At 33.2% G+C, this 15,659-nt stretch overlaps 4 protein-coding genes across 4 annotated transcripts in view; 1 reads left to right on the top strand and 3 right to left on the bottom strand.

The window, feature by feature from the left end:
• Nucleotides 1-345: 345 nt before the first annotated feature.
• MONOS_17705 (uncharacterized protein) lies at nt 346-1,281 on the bottom strand (the record flags this gene model as incomplete). Its single annotated transcript, XM_067870651.1, has 2 exons — nt 346-570; nt 1,024-1,281. 2 exons carry the CDS (start codon nt 1,279-1,281, stop codon nt 346-348), a joined length of 483 nt encoding a protein of 160 aa, XP_067726022.1.
• Nucleotides 1,282-4,496: 3,215 nt separating this feature from the next.
• On the bottom strand, nt 4,497-6,853 carry MONOS_4013 (putative U3 small nucleolar RNA-associated protein 6). Its single transcript, XM_067874052.1, has one exon. The coding sequence runs from the start codon at nt 6,778-6,780 to the stop codon at nt 4,903-4,905; it is 1,878 nt and encodes a 625-aa protein (XP_067726023.1). The 5' UTR covers nt 6,781-6,853; the 3' UTR covers nt 4,497-4,902.
• A 493-nt stretch (nt 6,854-7,346) lies between these two features.
• MONOS_4014 (putative G-protein-coupled receptor family protein) lies at nt 7,347-9,618 on the top strand (the record flags this gene model as incomplete). The annotated part of the gene is made up of 2 exons (XM_067874053.1): nt 7,347-8,312; nt 8,452-9,618. The coding sequence occupies 2 exons, from the start codon at nt 7,347-7,349 to the stop codon at nt 9,616-9,618; spliced, it is 2,133 nt and encodes a 710-aa protein (XP_067726024.1).
• Nucleotides 9,619-9,856: 238 nt separating this feature from the next.
• MONOS_4015 (uncharacterized protein) overlaps nt 9,857-15,659 on the bottom strand; it is a gene marked incomplete at its 5' end in the record, with an annotated part of 30,534 nt that continues 24,731 nt past the window's right edge. The window contains one exon of the mRNA XM_067874054.1: nt 9,857-15,384. Coding sequence (XP_067726025.1) covers nt 10,391-15,384 — 4,994 coding nt within the window. The 3' untranslated portion in view covers nt 9,857-10,390. The remainder of the gene's footprint in view (nt 15,385-15,659) is intronic.

Here is a 15,659-nt window from a genome sequence, read left to right on the forward strand (position 1 = left end):
GGATGCAATGGAGCGCCAGCAAGAACAGAAGTGGCAGATAATTTGGTGCAGGGCAAGTTAAAAAAAAAGAAGTGGTGGCAATTGTCGAGGAGGCTGTGGTGTTTTGAGTGTTCAACTGAGCCGATGAGAGTGTGCTGTCGAACGAGCAAAAAAACTGCTGCTGTTCATCATGATCATCACCTCCTTCTTCTTCTCTTCCTCTTCCCCTTCTTTTTTTGTTGCTGCTTGTTCAAGTCTTGTTTCGAAAGTGTCTTTATGTGATGTAGTTATCTTGTTATTCTCGTTCTTCATCATCTTCTTCTTTGGCATTTCCTGCTGTCTCCCTTTCCTCTGCTCTGCACTCAACTAACTTCTGAGCTCAGCGGTCTTTGCCTCTTCTCTTTGAACATGCGCTTCTCTCTCTTCGCTTCTTGGTATTGTCAATGAGCGAGAAGATGTGCGCAATGAGCCAAACAGCTCCTCCCCCCTTCCGTTGCCATTTTTCATGTGACGCCCATTCACCTCATTCACTCCGTTCAGCACAGCCTGATTGTGGAATCCGTACGAAGTGCTGAAGCAGAGCTGAATGTACTACTGCAAAAAAGGAAAACAGTTCAGATGTGTATTCAGCAAAGCTGCAGAATGCATCGATAACGAAGATGATGATGTTGAGAGAAAAGAAACAGAATAATGAAATTTTCAGTTCAATTTTGTAGCTCTGTTAAATGACTCTAACATATGAATCAAAATGTCGATGATCTGATTCATCAGAATGTGAGAGAAATCAACAAAGAAAATATTAAAGAAGTTGAGAGAATGAAAAGACGCAGAAGAAGATGAAGGCGTGGTGATTGAGAGATGTGAAATCAGTCGAACGATATTTCCGAAGAAAAATATGAATTCAATGTGATGTTTTCATTAAATGCAAGATCGTATAAAGCAAGTTGACTCCACAAGAAGGTAATTATTCAAATTGCAAATATTTTGGCTGATGTTCTGTTATTCTTCAATCAAGTTGGATTTCATCAAAGTCAATTCACTAACTGTTTGCGATTTCCTCTTCTTTCGCTTCAAAAATAGAAAATGCAAATCTCTCTCAATTTCCTTTCCTTTCCATTTCCATCTTCCATTCAGCTCACAAAATTCTCTGAAAATATCAATACCCTCCTTTTCTTCATCTTTCCCATTCTCTTTCATAAAATCTTCTTCTCTTGCAATAAATATCCCTCTTCCATTTGAATATTTCACAATTGTCCTCTTCTTTCCCGCCTTTGCCCTCTTTTCCTTCTCTTCGAAATCCATTTCTCAAATCAACAATAAACACGTCCCTCGTCATCCTCAACCACTTCTCTATATGTTTTCTATATATTATTCTCTAAATCTCCACCTGCTCTTCCCCACCCATTTGTCTCCAAATTTCTTCCATTCAAAAATCTCTCCCGAAATATAAATATTCAAAAATATCCTCAACTTCCACCCCCTTCCACAAATAATCCTCTTCCATCTCCTCTCTGCCCCATATCCCTCCTGCACATGGTGTTGATGAGATAAACACAAAATACTGTCTGGATGTCTGAAAACATTTTTTAAGGGGTAGATCATAACATAAATAGAAAAAACACCTCTGGACATCCACCACAATGTGTACAGGCTGAGAAGACCATTCCAATGGGATATATGCAATATATTGTGGAGATTTATTCCGAGCCGCAATTTGACCACTCTTCGGTTGAAGCTGAAGAGTGTTTTTTTTTTTTTTTTGAATGATAATGGCTGTGGAAATGAGTGTGTTTGGCAAAAAACAGTCGAAGGGCAGTTTGGTATTATTTTATTTTTATTTATATGAATATTTATCTGTTGAATGTTTTTGTGTTGTTTTCAGGGCAACAGACGGTAAAGAATGAAAATGAATAAAAGCTTTATATCTCGTAATGCAAGGTGACCATAAAGTTGAGCCAGCAGATTCATATGGAAAGTGGGAATGATAGATGGATTGAGAAGGAAATAAGAGCTGTTAATTTCTGAAGAAAAACAATCTGTTTAAAATCGAGAAAGATGGAACTGAACGGAAGGCAAAAACATTTCATATTTCAGAATTGAAGGAAATCAATATATTCGAGAGAGAGAAATAAAATTTGGAAAAGATGATTGGATAATCAGTTGATAAAACTGTTGAAAATTTATTGTTTTCATTTATTATTTATCTATTTCAACTTATCTTATTCTATTCGTTTTCAATAACATTATTTTACTGTTTTTTCCTTAAAAAATAGATTTATAGCGTATTATAATAATTATTATCATGTTTAATTGAAGATTGAATGAGTGTTCTGTTCTGTTTATTTAAGAATTGATATTTTCAAATGTCTTTTTCTTTTTTATCAAATTTTGTAATAAAAACAATTTAAAATTAAATTAAAAGTAACAAACAATTAATAGTTGTAATATATTAAACTTTATTTTTATGCAATTTCAAAAAAATTAATCTTTTCAACCCCACCCTTAATGAAAATTTTTTATGATCAAACGTCGGAATTTTTTATGATGTCAAAAAAAAACACCCACATGATAATTGTTTTCAATATATACATGTTTTTGCTGAATAAAAAATAACAAAGGAAAAAAATTTTCTTTTTCACATTTCAAAGTTCATTGGTTAATATTCCAGAGAAATGTTCGAACTGAAATTTTTGTTAGAATAAATATGATTTCAAAAATAAACATCCACATTCAAAAAATTTTTTTCTCTAAATTTTTTTTCTTTGTTTTATTTTGCACGAAAATGAAAGACTTATTATGATTTTATTTGCCTTAAATGTTTAAAACAAATCTTTGTATTTTTTCTTAAAAACAAGAATTTTGCCACATATCATAATGAGTCCACATTCTCATTTATAAAAAAAATAAGAATTATCATATAAATGAGTCATATATAAGGAAATGTTGAGTGAAACAAAATTCGTTTGTTATTTTATTTTTAATTAACACTTTTGTTAATTTTTCAGAAAAAATAATAATTCATTATAAATTCAAATTTCTGTTCCAATTCAAAAATGTTCACTGGAATGATTTCAATTGCGTTGCAAAAAACATGTTTAATGAAAATTTTTATTGCTTTTTGTATTTTGTTTTAAACAACGCTTTCTTATATTATTTTCGGATTTTCAATTTTTCGATTTTTTTTTGTTTGTTTGTTTTAAAATCTAAGACCTGTAATTCTCTTCAAACAGATAAAAAAGGTGCAAATTTTTTTCTATTCTTTCATTTTAAAGAATATTGTTAGTGTTAATAATGGTGGATACCAACAATAACTGTGGACAGTGGAATTTTTTCAACAATCATTGATAGTTGCTTATTTATAATTGACCCAATTATTCCCTCATTGAATACAAACTTTTTTGTCATATTAAAATGAAACATCTTGCACCCAAGAATCAAAAACTGAACAGATTCAATTTTTGGAGAAACTCTGAATTTAATGATTCTCCGAGTTTCTCCGAAAAGAAAATAAAAGTGGATAAAAATATTACAGTGTTCAATAAGTGATTTTAACAATTCGTATCAGTTCATATTCATTGAAGGAATAATTGGATTTATTGTCAAAATGCAACTGTCAACGGTTGTTAAGATAATGCGACTGTCCACAGTTATTGAAAATATCCACTATTATTAACATTAATAATATTGCCTTTTTTCTATTCGAGGAAATTTTAGGAAAATATGTAATTTTCACTTTTTATTATTTGACATGAATGATTTATATGTTTATATATATATATATATATATATATTTTCAAAAAAAGGATTTTTATTTAAAATTATTTTTTTTTAACAAAATTTATTGTTATTTATTTGCAAATGGGTGATTTTTTTATTAAAATCATCCTATTTTAATCAATAATTTTCGGTTCGAAAATTACAGTTGAATAGTTACAAATGAACACAAAAAAGTTATAACACCTGTCTAAATTTTTTTGAAAAGTTCCTTTTGTTGAATTTTCAAAAAATAAAAAATTTCATATTTCTATCAAATTTCTGTTTTCACTCACGAAACCACACAAAAACGGATAAAATAACGTTGTCAAGGATTTGTTTCAATGACAGCAAAATTTGGTGAGTGAAAACAGAAATTTGATAGAAATATGAAAATTTTTATTTTTTGAAAATTCAACAAAAGGAACTTTTCAAAAAAATTTAGACACCTTTCGAAAATAATATTTCTCAAAAATGATTTCTTACGCCTTCTTTTTTTCAAAATCATCTTTATTCTCATTTTTAAATGAATTAATTCACTTCAAATTGATCAAATCTTCAAAGCTTCAACACTCTGAAAGAAGATACGATTTCAAAATCAATTGCACATACTCTTATTCAATGTCATATAAACTATAGTGCAATAAAAATATTGATTTCTAATCCACTTTCGCTCCATTAACAACAAAGATAAAAAATTTAAACATATTTTTGAGAAGTTCCTTTTGTTTAACATTCAGGTAAAAATGAAAATTTGTTGAAAATTTACGGTTTTTATTTTCATCTGAATGCTAAACAAAAGGAACTTCGCAAAAAAATTTTTTTAATAAATGATCAAAACCATTTCTTCAATATAAGTCCTTAAGAATTACTGATAAAAACAAAAAGAATGCTTTGATACAGCATTCTTTTTTTATTATTTATTTATTATTTATTTATTTTTTTTTTAATTTTGCATAAAAGAAGAAAAACACATCACAATTCAAAATAATGAAATAAATTTTTGATGAAGTGAATATTTTTGACAAATTTGTAAATATTTGAAAATGAAGCATAAATCTTCAATCAACAATTAAAGCTTTATTGAAAATATTTATTGATAATATTAACAACAATCACTTTCAAAGCATTCCATGTAAATATGCACATTGATAGTCTTCGTTATCTGCTTTACGTTTGCTCTGTTTCAATCTTTTCAACTTGGTGTACTAAGAAGAAAAATTTAGCAAGAAACATTCGGATAAGTCTGCTAAAGTGGAACAAATGAAATGATGAATGATTAAATTTATCAAAAGATGCTGAAGAACGAATCGATGGCTTTTGTCTCGCATCTGAGTTTGAGGAATAGTCAGAATCTGACTCTGACGAGGAAATTGAAGATGAAGATGATTCAGAACTGCTCTCTTCAGATGAACTTCCAACGTCATCGTCATCCTCTTCTTTTCGACTTCGCTTTTGTTTTGTCTCGATAGACACATTCGATTTATTGAAATGGGCTTTCTTTTGCTTCTTGCTATCCTTCTTATCCTTCTTCTTCTTTTTGTTCTTCACAACTGCTGTCTTCCTTTCAAGTCTTTTCTCAACCTCTCGTTCTATTTGGTCTGCCCATCCTTTTTCTGGTTGCCATTCATGCTCTTTCACAAGCGTCGACAGAAAATGCAACGGGAAACTGAGCGAATTTGAAAGGGTCGAGATATCAACTGCAGAAGAAGAAACATTTGTTGTTTTTGCTTTTGCTTGTGAAGAAGAAGAAGAAGAAGAAGATGCTTTTTCTTCAGTTGAACAAAGAAATGCACGAATGGACGAAACATCACCAATTGAAGATGGCAAAACAGAATCTTTCAAAATCTCTTCAAAACTCTCTTTTCCATCATCATCTTCATCATCATTTCCTTCTTCTCCTTTCATTGACAGCACATCCGCCTTGCAAGCATTCGCAACGAGATCGCAAATAGCAGAGCACAAATCTGACAAAATCTGTCTCTTTTTCGTTTCCATTGACTCTGTGCACAAAGGGACGATTCGAGATAAATAGTGAAATGGTGAAGTGTTTGATATTTCATCTTCTTCATCTTCATCTTCATCTTCCTCTTCCATCTCTTCCTCTTCTTCATTTCCATCTTTCTCGCCAGTGCTTTCTGCTGAATTTTCATCATTTTCATTTGTTCCTTTCTTTTTCTTTTTCTTTTCAGATATTCTTTCATTTCTCGCATTTTCCATTAACATACTGTTTTCATCTTTCAATTTTGCAATCAAATTTCTTTTGATTTGCACAAATGTCTTTAGAATTTGTTGCAAAAACAGAATATATGGATCAGAATTCGAAGCATAACCTTCTTTAAGCATTTGTTCAGATTGCTTACGAAGATCTGATGCTTCTGATTGCTCGGCTTTGTTTGCTTCACTTTCATTCGGATCTGCATTCAAGGTTGATGTATCCAGTGCACTTTGTATGTCAAAACCGTTCATGAATGAAAGAGAGGTAATTGGATTTTGAGTGGCAGGATTTATAAAGCCCGTTATAGTTGAACTTTGAGACATAAATGAAGATTCTTGGGTCTTTCTCCACAATCTGGTTTCTCTCTTCACTTCGTCCACTCCATTACGGTAAATAACAAAAGGAACAATAGGTTCTTCAAAATAACGATCTCTGTCTTTCCCATTGTATTTTGGATCACTTTGGCTCAATTCGTCCACTTCATAATCAGGAATCACAGCACGAGATACAACACCACGAGAAAAATGAACCATTTCCAAGTGGAAAAAGTCGTGGTAAAGCCGAGCATTTGAAGGATTTAGACGAAGACCGTGCTGAAGAATTGAACGTGCAAAAATAATCCCCTTTCCATGATCAAGTTCAAAAAATGACGATAATGAAAATAATACGATAGAATGCGGATTCAACTTCAAAGCTTTTGCAAATGTTTGACTAAGAGAATGGAAGCTTCCCTCCGAAACGCTATATTGAGCATATTTCATCCATTGATTAATGTCATGAGGATATTTTTTGAGCATTTTTTGATAAAGATGATGAATTCTCTGAACCATTTTGGTTTCGGTATTTACACGTGTTTTTCCTATAATGAAAATATAAAATTATAACAAATTACAATTGAAAAAAAGAATACCAAGTATCTTTTTTCTAATTCGCAATAATCTTAAAAGCTGGACTTCATAATTTATGAAATGTTCATAATCTGAAACTAATGGCATATGTTGTGAAATTCTGGTATAATAATCATCTCGCTTATCCAAAATTTTCTTTAACTCTTCCTAAAAACGTTAATAATTGTTGTTTCAGATATAATGCAAGAGCAACAAAACAAAAAATGACATACCGCGGAAAAGAGTTTTCTTTTTTTAAGCTCATATATTTCTTCCGCTGAATTTTCTCTGAAAGAAGATATATAACGAGTCATTCAGATATTTTCTATTTAGATCTTTACCCTTTACTTTATCTTTCAAAAATCTCTTTTTTTCTGTATCTCAATTTAAAATACAGTAACGTTTTGCGCTCGTTGAAAAAACTTATCTTTATTTATTTGTATGCTTATATTTATAGTTAAATTTTTATTTAAGTATTGTTTATGAATATTTTTTCAGTGTTTACAATAATGGAACAACAGCGCAGCCGTTGGCTTCAATATAAAGAGGGTTCGTTAGAAGATAAAATCACACTGAGTCCAATAGAGAAATGGAAAAGATACAGAATATTTCCATCAAAGCTGGTCATTCAATGCGTAACATCTTTATTTGTTGTTGCACAATTCTTTTTGCCAAATTTTACATCGGATCGAGAAGTTACTTCGAATATCGCTCAACTTTCAGGCTTCTTCTTACCAGAAGATTACGATCATTACGACAGAAAAGAGCAAACATACATTTTTTATAGTAAAGATGCATTTTTGAATCATCTAAAGCACATTTCGTCTTCATTTTTTGAATTTCAAAAGATTGTAATCGGAGGATATGTTTTGGAGCTTGATGACTCACCTCCTATTTCGACCTATACTCATTTTAATTCTTGGCCAACTGATGGTTCAATCCCTCCTTTTTCAACTCGAACTAGTATCAAGCAATTTACGTTAACAAAAGAAACACCATTTGGACCTTTTGGCGGAACCGAAGAAGAAATTCTGTATAATGTCCGCAGGATGAAAAAATATGAAATTTCATTTTTTCTTTCTGAGCTGAGGCATAATTGGGCACATGGTGTCAGTGAGTGCGTGTGGGAGGCACGCGTAGAATACTCCTTTGAAAAACGCGGAATAATTTCAGTTGGAGTTAATTATGTTCGCAGGATGACGCGCCTTGCAGCAGGGGAATTCATCAGGATTGGCATTGATGTATGCTTGATGATACTTGCAATATGGTCAATCGTCCTTGTTTTGCGCTCTTTCATTCAATCTTTTTTCATCATGCTCGAGGTGAAAAAGACTTACAATGAACATTATGCTAAAGGAGAATTTGTTATTCCATGGTCAGCGCTGCCCGTTTCGCAGAAGATGAGGTTCTTCAACGGATGGGATGGGCTGACACTGATTTCTTCTTTTAGCAGCTTCACTGGAGCTCTTATTGAAGTTTGTACTTACCTTTTTTTTTTTTTTGACTTATTCATTTAATTTTCTTTTCTGTTGATAATTGTTTGAAATCGAAACATTTATTAAATTTCAATGTGACCTTTATTTTTTGCTAACTGATCGTGCAAAATCAAATTAGATTTTATCTTTAACTGGAGGAACTGTTGGTTCTTCTTCATTTGGCAATATCTTCAGGGGAATCGGAGCTCTTCTCGTCTTTATGAACTATCTTCGCTTCCTCGATTTTTCCAAGCAGTATTCCATGTCTATTCGCGTCTGTGGAAACGCAATGCCAGTTTTCTTCAACATCGTCATTTCTTCACTTCCTTTCTATTTAGGCTTTATTTTAGTCGGATGCGCAGTGTATTCATCTCGCTGTGAGTGGTACGCGGGTGTTGTACAGACGGCTTTAACATTGTGGGGGCTGATGAACGGAGATTCCGTTCTGGACATCTGGAATCGAATGTTTACTGTCTCTCCATTCTTCTCTTTCTTTTTTCTCTTCACATTTGTCATGCTGTTCATATACGTCATTGTCAACTTGTTCTATTCAATCATCGAAGAAGCATACTTCCTGACAAAGCAGCGTCTTTACTCAGATTGGGAATATAAAGAGGCTTCTGGCGTTTCTGATGCCAAATGGGATAGCCTTCTACTTGCGCTCAATCAAAACGCAAAGAAGAAGGATAGAATTGCACAAGAAGCTTATCGAAGAGAAGAAGCGATTCGAAGAAGAGAGAGGAAAGAAAGAATTCTCGCAAAGATGAAACAGATTCCTGGTAACGTTCAAGTTGAAGAGTTCACTCGAGGCCGAAAGAAAAGAAATACACCTGAAATGAAGGTTTTTGAGAGCAAAAAAATGAGCTCTTCTGAAGATGCGACTGATGTTAATGCAATTCCTCTTGTTCCAGTTAAATTTAGCAACAGCAATATTCTAGCCGAATCACAAAACGAAAACCAGCGAAATCAAAATTCATCAGATTCGTTTTCGTTCGAGGCTAACAAACGAAGTCCGCCCCAAGACTCTGTATATCGTCCAAGTCGCCCAACTTCTCTTCCAGCTCATTCAATTTCGTCAGCTCAAAACGTGAACGAGAACATGCGAAATTTGAATACACTTCACAATTATTCAGCATCATCTGATTCTTCTTCCCACGAATCACTTCACTCAAAGATTGTTTCTCCTTATCCAAATTCTTCAATTAATTCTGTTGATAGCGATATTTCCATTATCGGGAGTAGCTCTTCTGCTTTGTCTGACAATGATTTTGACTTTTTTATGAAATCATCGAATCATCGTAATTGATGAATAGTCTGAAAAGGTATTTTTGCGTATTTTTTCAAAATTTCGAATTTTTTTTGTTTGGTTTAATAAATTTGTTAATTTTACGCTTAACTTTTCTTTACCAATTTTTTTGGTTTTCTTTATTTACAAAATTTAATTTATTCTTATTTGATGAGCGTTGATCACATTTTTGTTGAAAACAAAAATCTTTATATTCTTTTAATCCTTTTTTCCAAAAAATAAAAAAAGAAAGAAAAACTTCTTTATTTGGACAATTGTATTATTCATAGTGATACAGATAATTACTGAAAAAATTGAAAATAAACTTTTGCTTATTTTATATAGATCAATAAGTTCCCAGAAAAAACCAGTTGAAATTATTTGTTAAAGATAAAAGAAAGAAAATAATTCTAGTTAAAACAAATAAAAAAACATGTAATCAACAAAACGAAGATTTTGTTAAGCAAGAAGCTAATAAAAAGTCCTTTATTCAAAATATATGAATAACAAAAACAAATTTCGACTTTAAATAACATGAAAAAAAAAATAAAAAATTATATTTTACAAGTAATCGGCAAGGAACTAGAAAATACAAACTGATTATAAAAAGACTCGCCGCTCATTAAAAAAATTCGAAAAGCTTAAAATTATCTTTAACAAAAAGCTAATAAATGAGAAAATCCCTTTGCTCTGACAAGATTGGATAACATTTAAAAAAATAAAAAATTTTGTTTATAAAAGCTAAAAGAAAATCTGAAAATGTTCAGTTTCCCCTTCAATGCTTGCACATTCTTTATTCAAGCTCGTCAATTAGCTCGCTAACTCTGTTTTCTCTAGCTTTTCTTAATTTTCTTTGCCTCTTTTTCTTTTTCTTTTTCCTTTTTTTCGACGTGCTATCTTGTTCAAAATCGACATCCCCTCCAAATTCATTTGCGTCTTCTGAAAAAACATCATTTTGGAACAGTTCATCTGTAAACAGTGCGTTGAAAAGGAAAGGATCCGATGTTATCATTGATTCAATATCAACTCCGTTTTCGATGTTGTTTGAAATTTCATTGGCATCATCCATAAAAAGCTCGTTATCAGCAATGTTGTCAAATTCGCTCTTTCTTTCTCCCTCGTTAGTATTCCACTCTTCCTCATCTGCAGAAGGCTTTAACTCATCGTCATTCCAAACAGAATCGAACATTGAAGACGCTAACATTTCATCAGAATCTCGATCGGTTGCACTTTCTGATGTTCTTGCGTATTCATAAGCATTCTCAAAGTTATCTGGTTGACGCATATCATCATTTGCTCCGTATTCTTCATCTGCAACAAACTCATCTAATTCTGAGTTTCGTTCAAAATCATTTTCATTCATCTGTGAAAGACCATCTGATTCAAGAATTGGCAGAGCTTGAACAACATTTTCAGAATGAGATTGGTCTGAAAAGACAAATGAATTTCTTTCAAGATCTCCATCCATCTGGTCTTCTTCTTCCCCTTCCCAATCAATCATCTCTTCGTTTTCTTCAGTATCATATCTCATAAGATCTGACTCGGCATTCCTTTGAACAGCTGTTGATCGCCCATTCGGGCTTAACATTGTTCCGCTTGAAGCATTTTCTCTTTCTTCCAAGTCAATGGGAGTACCATATTCGTTATTTAGAGGTTCTTCATGTTGCTGAAATAGTTCATCACCATTAAAGGAAGGATAACCATCAGGAGCCTTGTTGAAGTTCGTTTCATTAAAATCATCGAATTCTTCTGATGAAGATGAAGCTGAAGCCGATGAAGCACGCTGTTTCGGAGTATTTCCTAGAATATTCTTGCTCAATGGATTTTTTGTTGTTTCAACAAATGAACTGTCTTGCATGGTACTTCTGATCGAGGTATTTTTCTTTTTGGAAAAAGTTGAACGATAAGTAGATTCAGTATCTGTTGGAGGACGCTTGTTCGGAGTAACCTGCGCTGTTGGAAGTGCGCCTGATGGATTGGAAGAAGAAGAAGAAGAAGAAGAAGCACCCACATCCACCACAATTCTCACTTGATCGTTTGACTCAACTTTGTTAGAATCTGAATGCCTTCGCCTCCGTTCTTTCGCTTTTCTCGGTGAAGTTTGACTGGCTCTTGCACGTTCAGTTTCATTTTCTGTTCTGTTGTCTTCTGGCTGGCTTATGTCTTGGCTTTGTTTATTATTATTGGTCTTTCTTTTCTTTATCCATACGATTATAATGATTAGAGTTATTAAAGCAAGAAGGAACAAAACTCCAGCTAAAATTGGCAGCCAAATCATCTGTGACCCTTTTGAAACAGAATCATTTCCAGAAGAGGCATTTGGATCGTTGCTTCCATTGACAATTGGATCAGGCGATACAGCAACTGTATTCAAGAAAAATGACGCTGCTGTTTTAACCTCCTCATTTGGATTCCAGAAAAGGACTTTTAGATAAAAATCTACATTTGCTGCTTCAATCTCTGATGGAAGAGAAGTAACTGCTTTGAAAAGATCTTCCTTTACTTCAATCCAAAATGTTGTCTCATTTTCGAAGTTTTCAATTGGCTGATTGATTGAAGAATAAAGAGTTTCATTATTTGCATATGAATCAATAGAAACAGTTAAATTACACGGAAAGAGTAATTCGCCTGTGAAAGTCATTCTAACAGTTGAAGATGAACGCGAAGGCATCTGTGAATTGGAGCGCGAAGAAATTGAAATATTACCGTTAGATGATTGTGTATAAATTATTTCTTTGTTTGATTTTTCCGTTGATTCCGACTGAACTGGTAAAGTCGAATTCGACAGATCAGATCGTTTCATGTATTTAAGCTTTGGAATGAACCAAAATTGTCCGTATTCCTTGTCCGTTGGGTGAGTGAATTTGCATTTGCGACTCAGAATCCAATCTGAACTTACCGAAGGAGGATTTGTTACAGTTATATTTGCACCGAAGCACAAAATATCTCTTTGAAGAGATGAAAATGAATTGCTTTTCTCACTGTTGAAATAGAATGTTGAGTTTTCAAGAAATGCTGAACTTTCGCTTATATAAAGAGCTCCATCTGGGGAAGATCTGAAAATTGACGATGAAAAATGAGCCTCAGAGTCGTCCACGCTTATCATAGACTTATTCCACTGACAAACAGTATGAAGTTCATTGACAGAATTCCCAGGATTATTACTTAACAAAGGACTTGCGTTTCCGGAATCTCTCAAAAGTTTATTGTTATTGGAGACAGAAGTGAATGAATTTGATAATGAAGTTGGTATTGGAACAGATGGCAGAAAGCTTCCAACAAACTGGGTATTTATTACATTTAACACTCCACCACTAATTCGAAAACTAGTTCCCAAATCACTTCCTCCTCTGGTCTGAATAAATAAGCACTCATCAATCGTGCAAGCACATCCTTCACACAAGACAACACTTCCATTTTGAGAGCTTTCACATTCAACAGTATCAAATTTGGAAGCAGTTAAATTTAGATGTGCAGTTCGAGAATTCCTTCCAATAACAGAAACAAGCGAATTAGCTTTTGCTGTAACATTGTTAATGATCATCGATAATAATGAACATTTACTGGCTTCGCTGAGTGATAACATTCCCTTTTCAAAACCAACATCAAACAATTCAAAGTTATCTAAATGAAGAATACAGCTTACTCCAGACACAAGGAAAAATGCCATAGTCGATTGACTTGATGACTCTGGTTCTCCGTTATTTAACGAAAGCGTACAATTAAACACTGTTAAATTTGAAGCAGAAACGATGAACAACGAATCAGATCCATTTAATTCATTAAAACAATTTAAGGAGACAAATCTAAATTCTGTTGGACTAGTAACATTGAAATAGCTATTAATAATCATTTCGCCTCTTTCCTCCAAATTTTGAAGCTCTTTGTTCAATGCTCGATGGGACAATGCTGCTGGTAATTCAGAAGTTATAACATAATCACCAATGACAAAGTCAACTCTACGCGAAACGATACACCAATCTTTCAGATAAACTTTGTGCTTTCTACTTTGCCTATTTATAGCATGAACTATTTCTCCACATGGATATCCAGCGAACCCGCAAACAGATCCATTGACACCTGTTTCTCCGCTTAAATAAATCCAATCAGGTGTGGAATCCAAACAATATTTCAAAGGAAGTGTTAGATTTTCTTCGTTCCTATCCATTCCAATGTAATCTTCGTTGGTGCTTTCAGAAAACCGATCTGGACTGTAAAATGCAAATGTTGTTCTGTTAACAACACGCAAAAGACTGTTTGCAGAAATGAAAATGTTCCTTCCGTATTCAGCATTATTTGCAGTAAAATGAGGAGTACTTATAGAAAAGAGCGCTTGTTCATTTACTACAAATAAAGATACTCCTCCTCCCTTTCCATTTGATCCGCTGCTAAAAGGTGCCGTGCAAAATTCAAATGAATTATTCTCAAGCACAAACCCTATATGACTTGTGACATTCACAAATAAACCTCCTCCAGAGCTATCTCCCGAACTAAAATGCTCAGGTTTTTGTCCTGCTCCTAAAGTGTTAGTCACGGAGCAATTCGAAAAAAGGCAAGACAAAATTCTAACCGATTGATCAGTTCTTGAATCTTCCTCGTTCCACGGTAAAGTGTTGCAAACATATAAACATCCTCCATGCGATTTTTTGTTCATAACTCTCGTGAAATTTGTGCGATTAAAACTGCATTTGCTCCATTCTTCAATTCCAATTAGAGAAGTATTTGTACAAACCACATCAGATATATTTGTGTTTTCGATATTTAATTGTTTCACAGATACCACACGAATTAACTTATCGCTCAAATACAACGGGCAATTTGGTATAGAAAAGTTAGTTATGTTCACATTTGTATTCGCTCCATTTGCATCAATAAAGATTTTTTTAAGTGTAGCATACGATGAAATTTCATTTGATGATTTTGCTGTTAGAGCGATAAATGTCTGAGTGGTAGATAAGACTGTAAATGCGAATGAATCAATTTGAAGCGTTCCTTCACTGACAGAAATAAATTTTATTGGAACAACTTTATTTAAACTGACACCAAATTTGCATTCCTTTAATCTTGTTGTCCCACTTTTAACTGATATAAATGATGATGGCAATTCCTTGTTTGACAATACACTAAATATAATTCTGCTAATTGTTAATCTGTAAGAGCTAATAATTGCAGATTGCGTTAAGGTGTGGTTTGACGGAAGTTCAAGCTTCACAGTATTGTTCAGCTCTGAAGGCATGAGTGCAAGTTCTCCCTCAGAAGGCTCAAACGATGATGTTATTGACAAATCGTCTTTGATGCCAACGATGGACTGATTGAGACGACGCTGGCTTGCACTGTGTCGAATTGTAGCACATGGGTAAAAACTGAATCCGCATGCAGAATTATCATTTCCTGATTGAGAAACAAACACTGTCGTTGCATTCTGATCAATTAGATAATAAACAAGAGGAATTGAGTCAACGTTAACGAACTCATCAAATCCTTCCAATGAGAAATTTGAAGTTAATAAAACATCAGGATGACTATTTGTTACAAAAGGTAACGATTCCTTATGTATTGTCTGAGGTAAATTGAACGATGTGACAAATAAATCTCTTCCATAAACTGCTTTATTAACTTCTGCGTCATTCAAAGGAGGGAAGTAAGTTAATGATCCAATGGAAAATAATTGATATGCCACAATTTCTGATTCTGTCTCTTGAGTCTCTTCTGTTTCTGCACCAGACCTGGTTTTGAGATTCAAATATATTGCTCCTCCTTTTCCTTTATAATCATTCTCATTTGTAACTGAACATCGCAAAAATCGACAATAATTCATCTTTAGACTGTCTTCTTCATAAAGGAAAGCAGAGATTGATCCTCCATTGCATTTTCCAGATTCAGAATTTTGAGTTACGCTGCAATTTGTAAAATTCGATTTGGTTATTATTATAGTTTTTTGATCAGCTTCATTGAAAAATTCATTGAAAGCATTTTTAACTGTCTTTAAAGCAGACATCTTGCTAAAATAATTGTTTTTGGTTGAATTATTTGAAGCTAAAATATTTGTTGAAGAACCATCA

Source organism: Monocercomonoides exilis (genome assembly GCF_001643675.1).
Source record: "Monocercomonoides exilis strain PA203 chromosome Unknown scaffold27-1312184, whole genome shotgun sequence".
NCBI classification, from domain to species: Eukaryota; Preaxostyla; order Oxymonadida; family Polymastigidae; genus Monocercomonoides; species Monocercomonoides exilis.

Coding starts and splice junctions, on each gene's coding strand:
- MONOS_4013 (XM_067874052.1), bottom strand. CDS start 6,780: ATGGTTCAGAGAATTCATCATCTTTATCAAAAAATGCTCAAAAAATAT.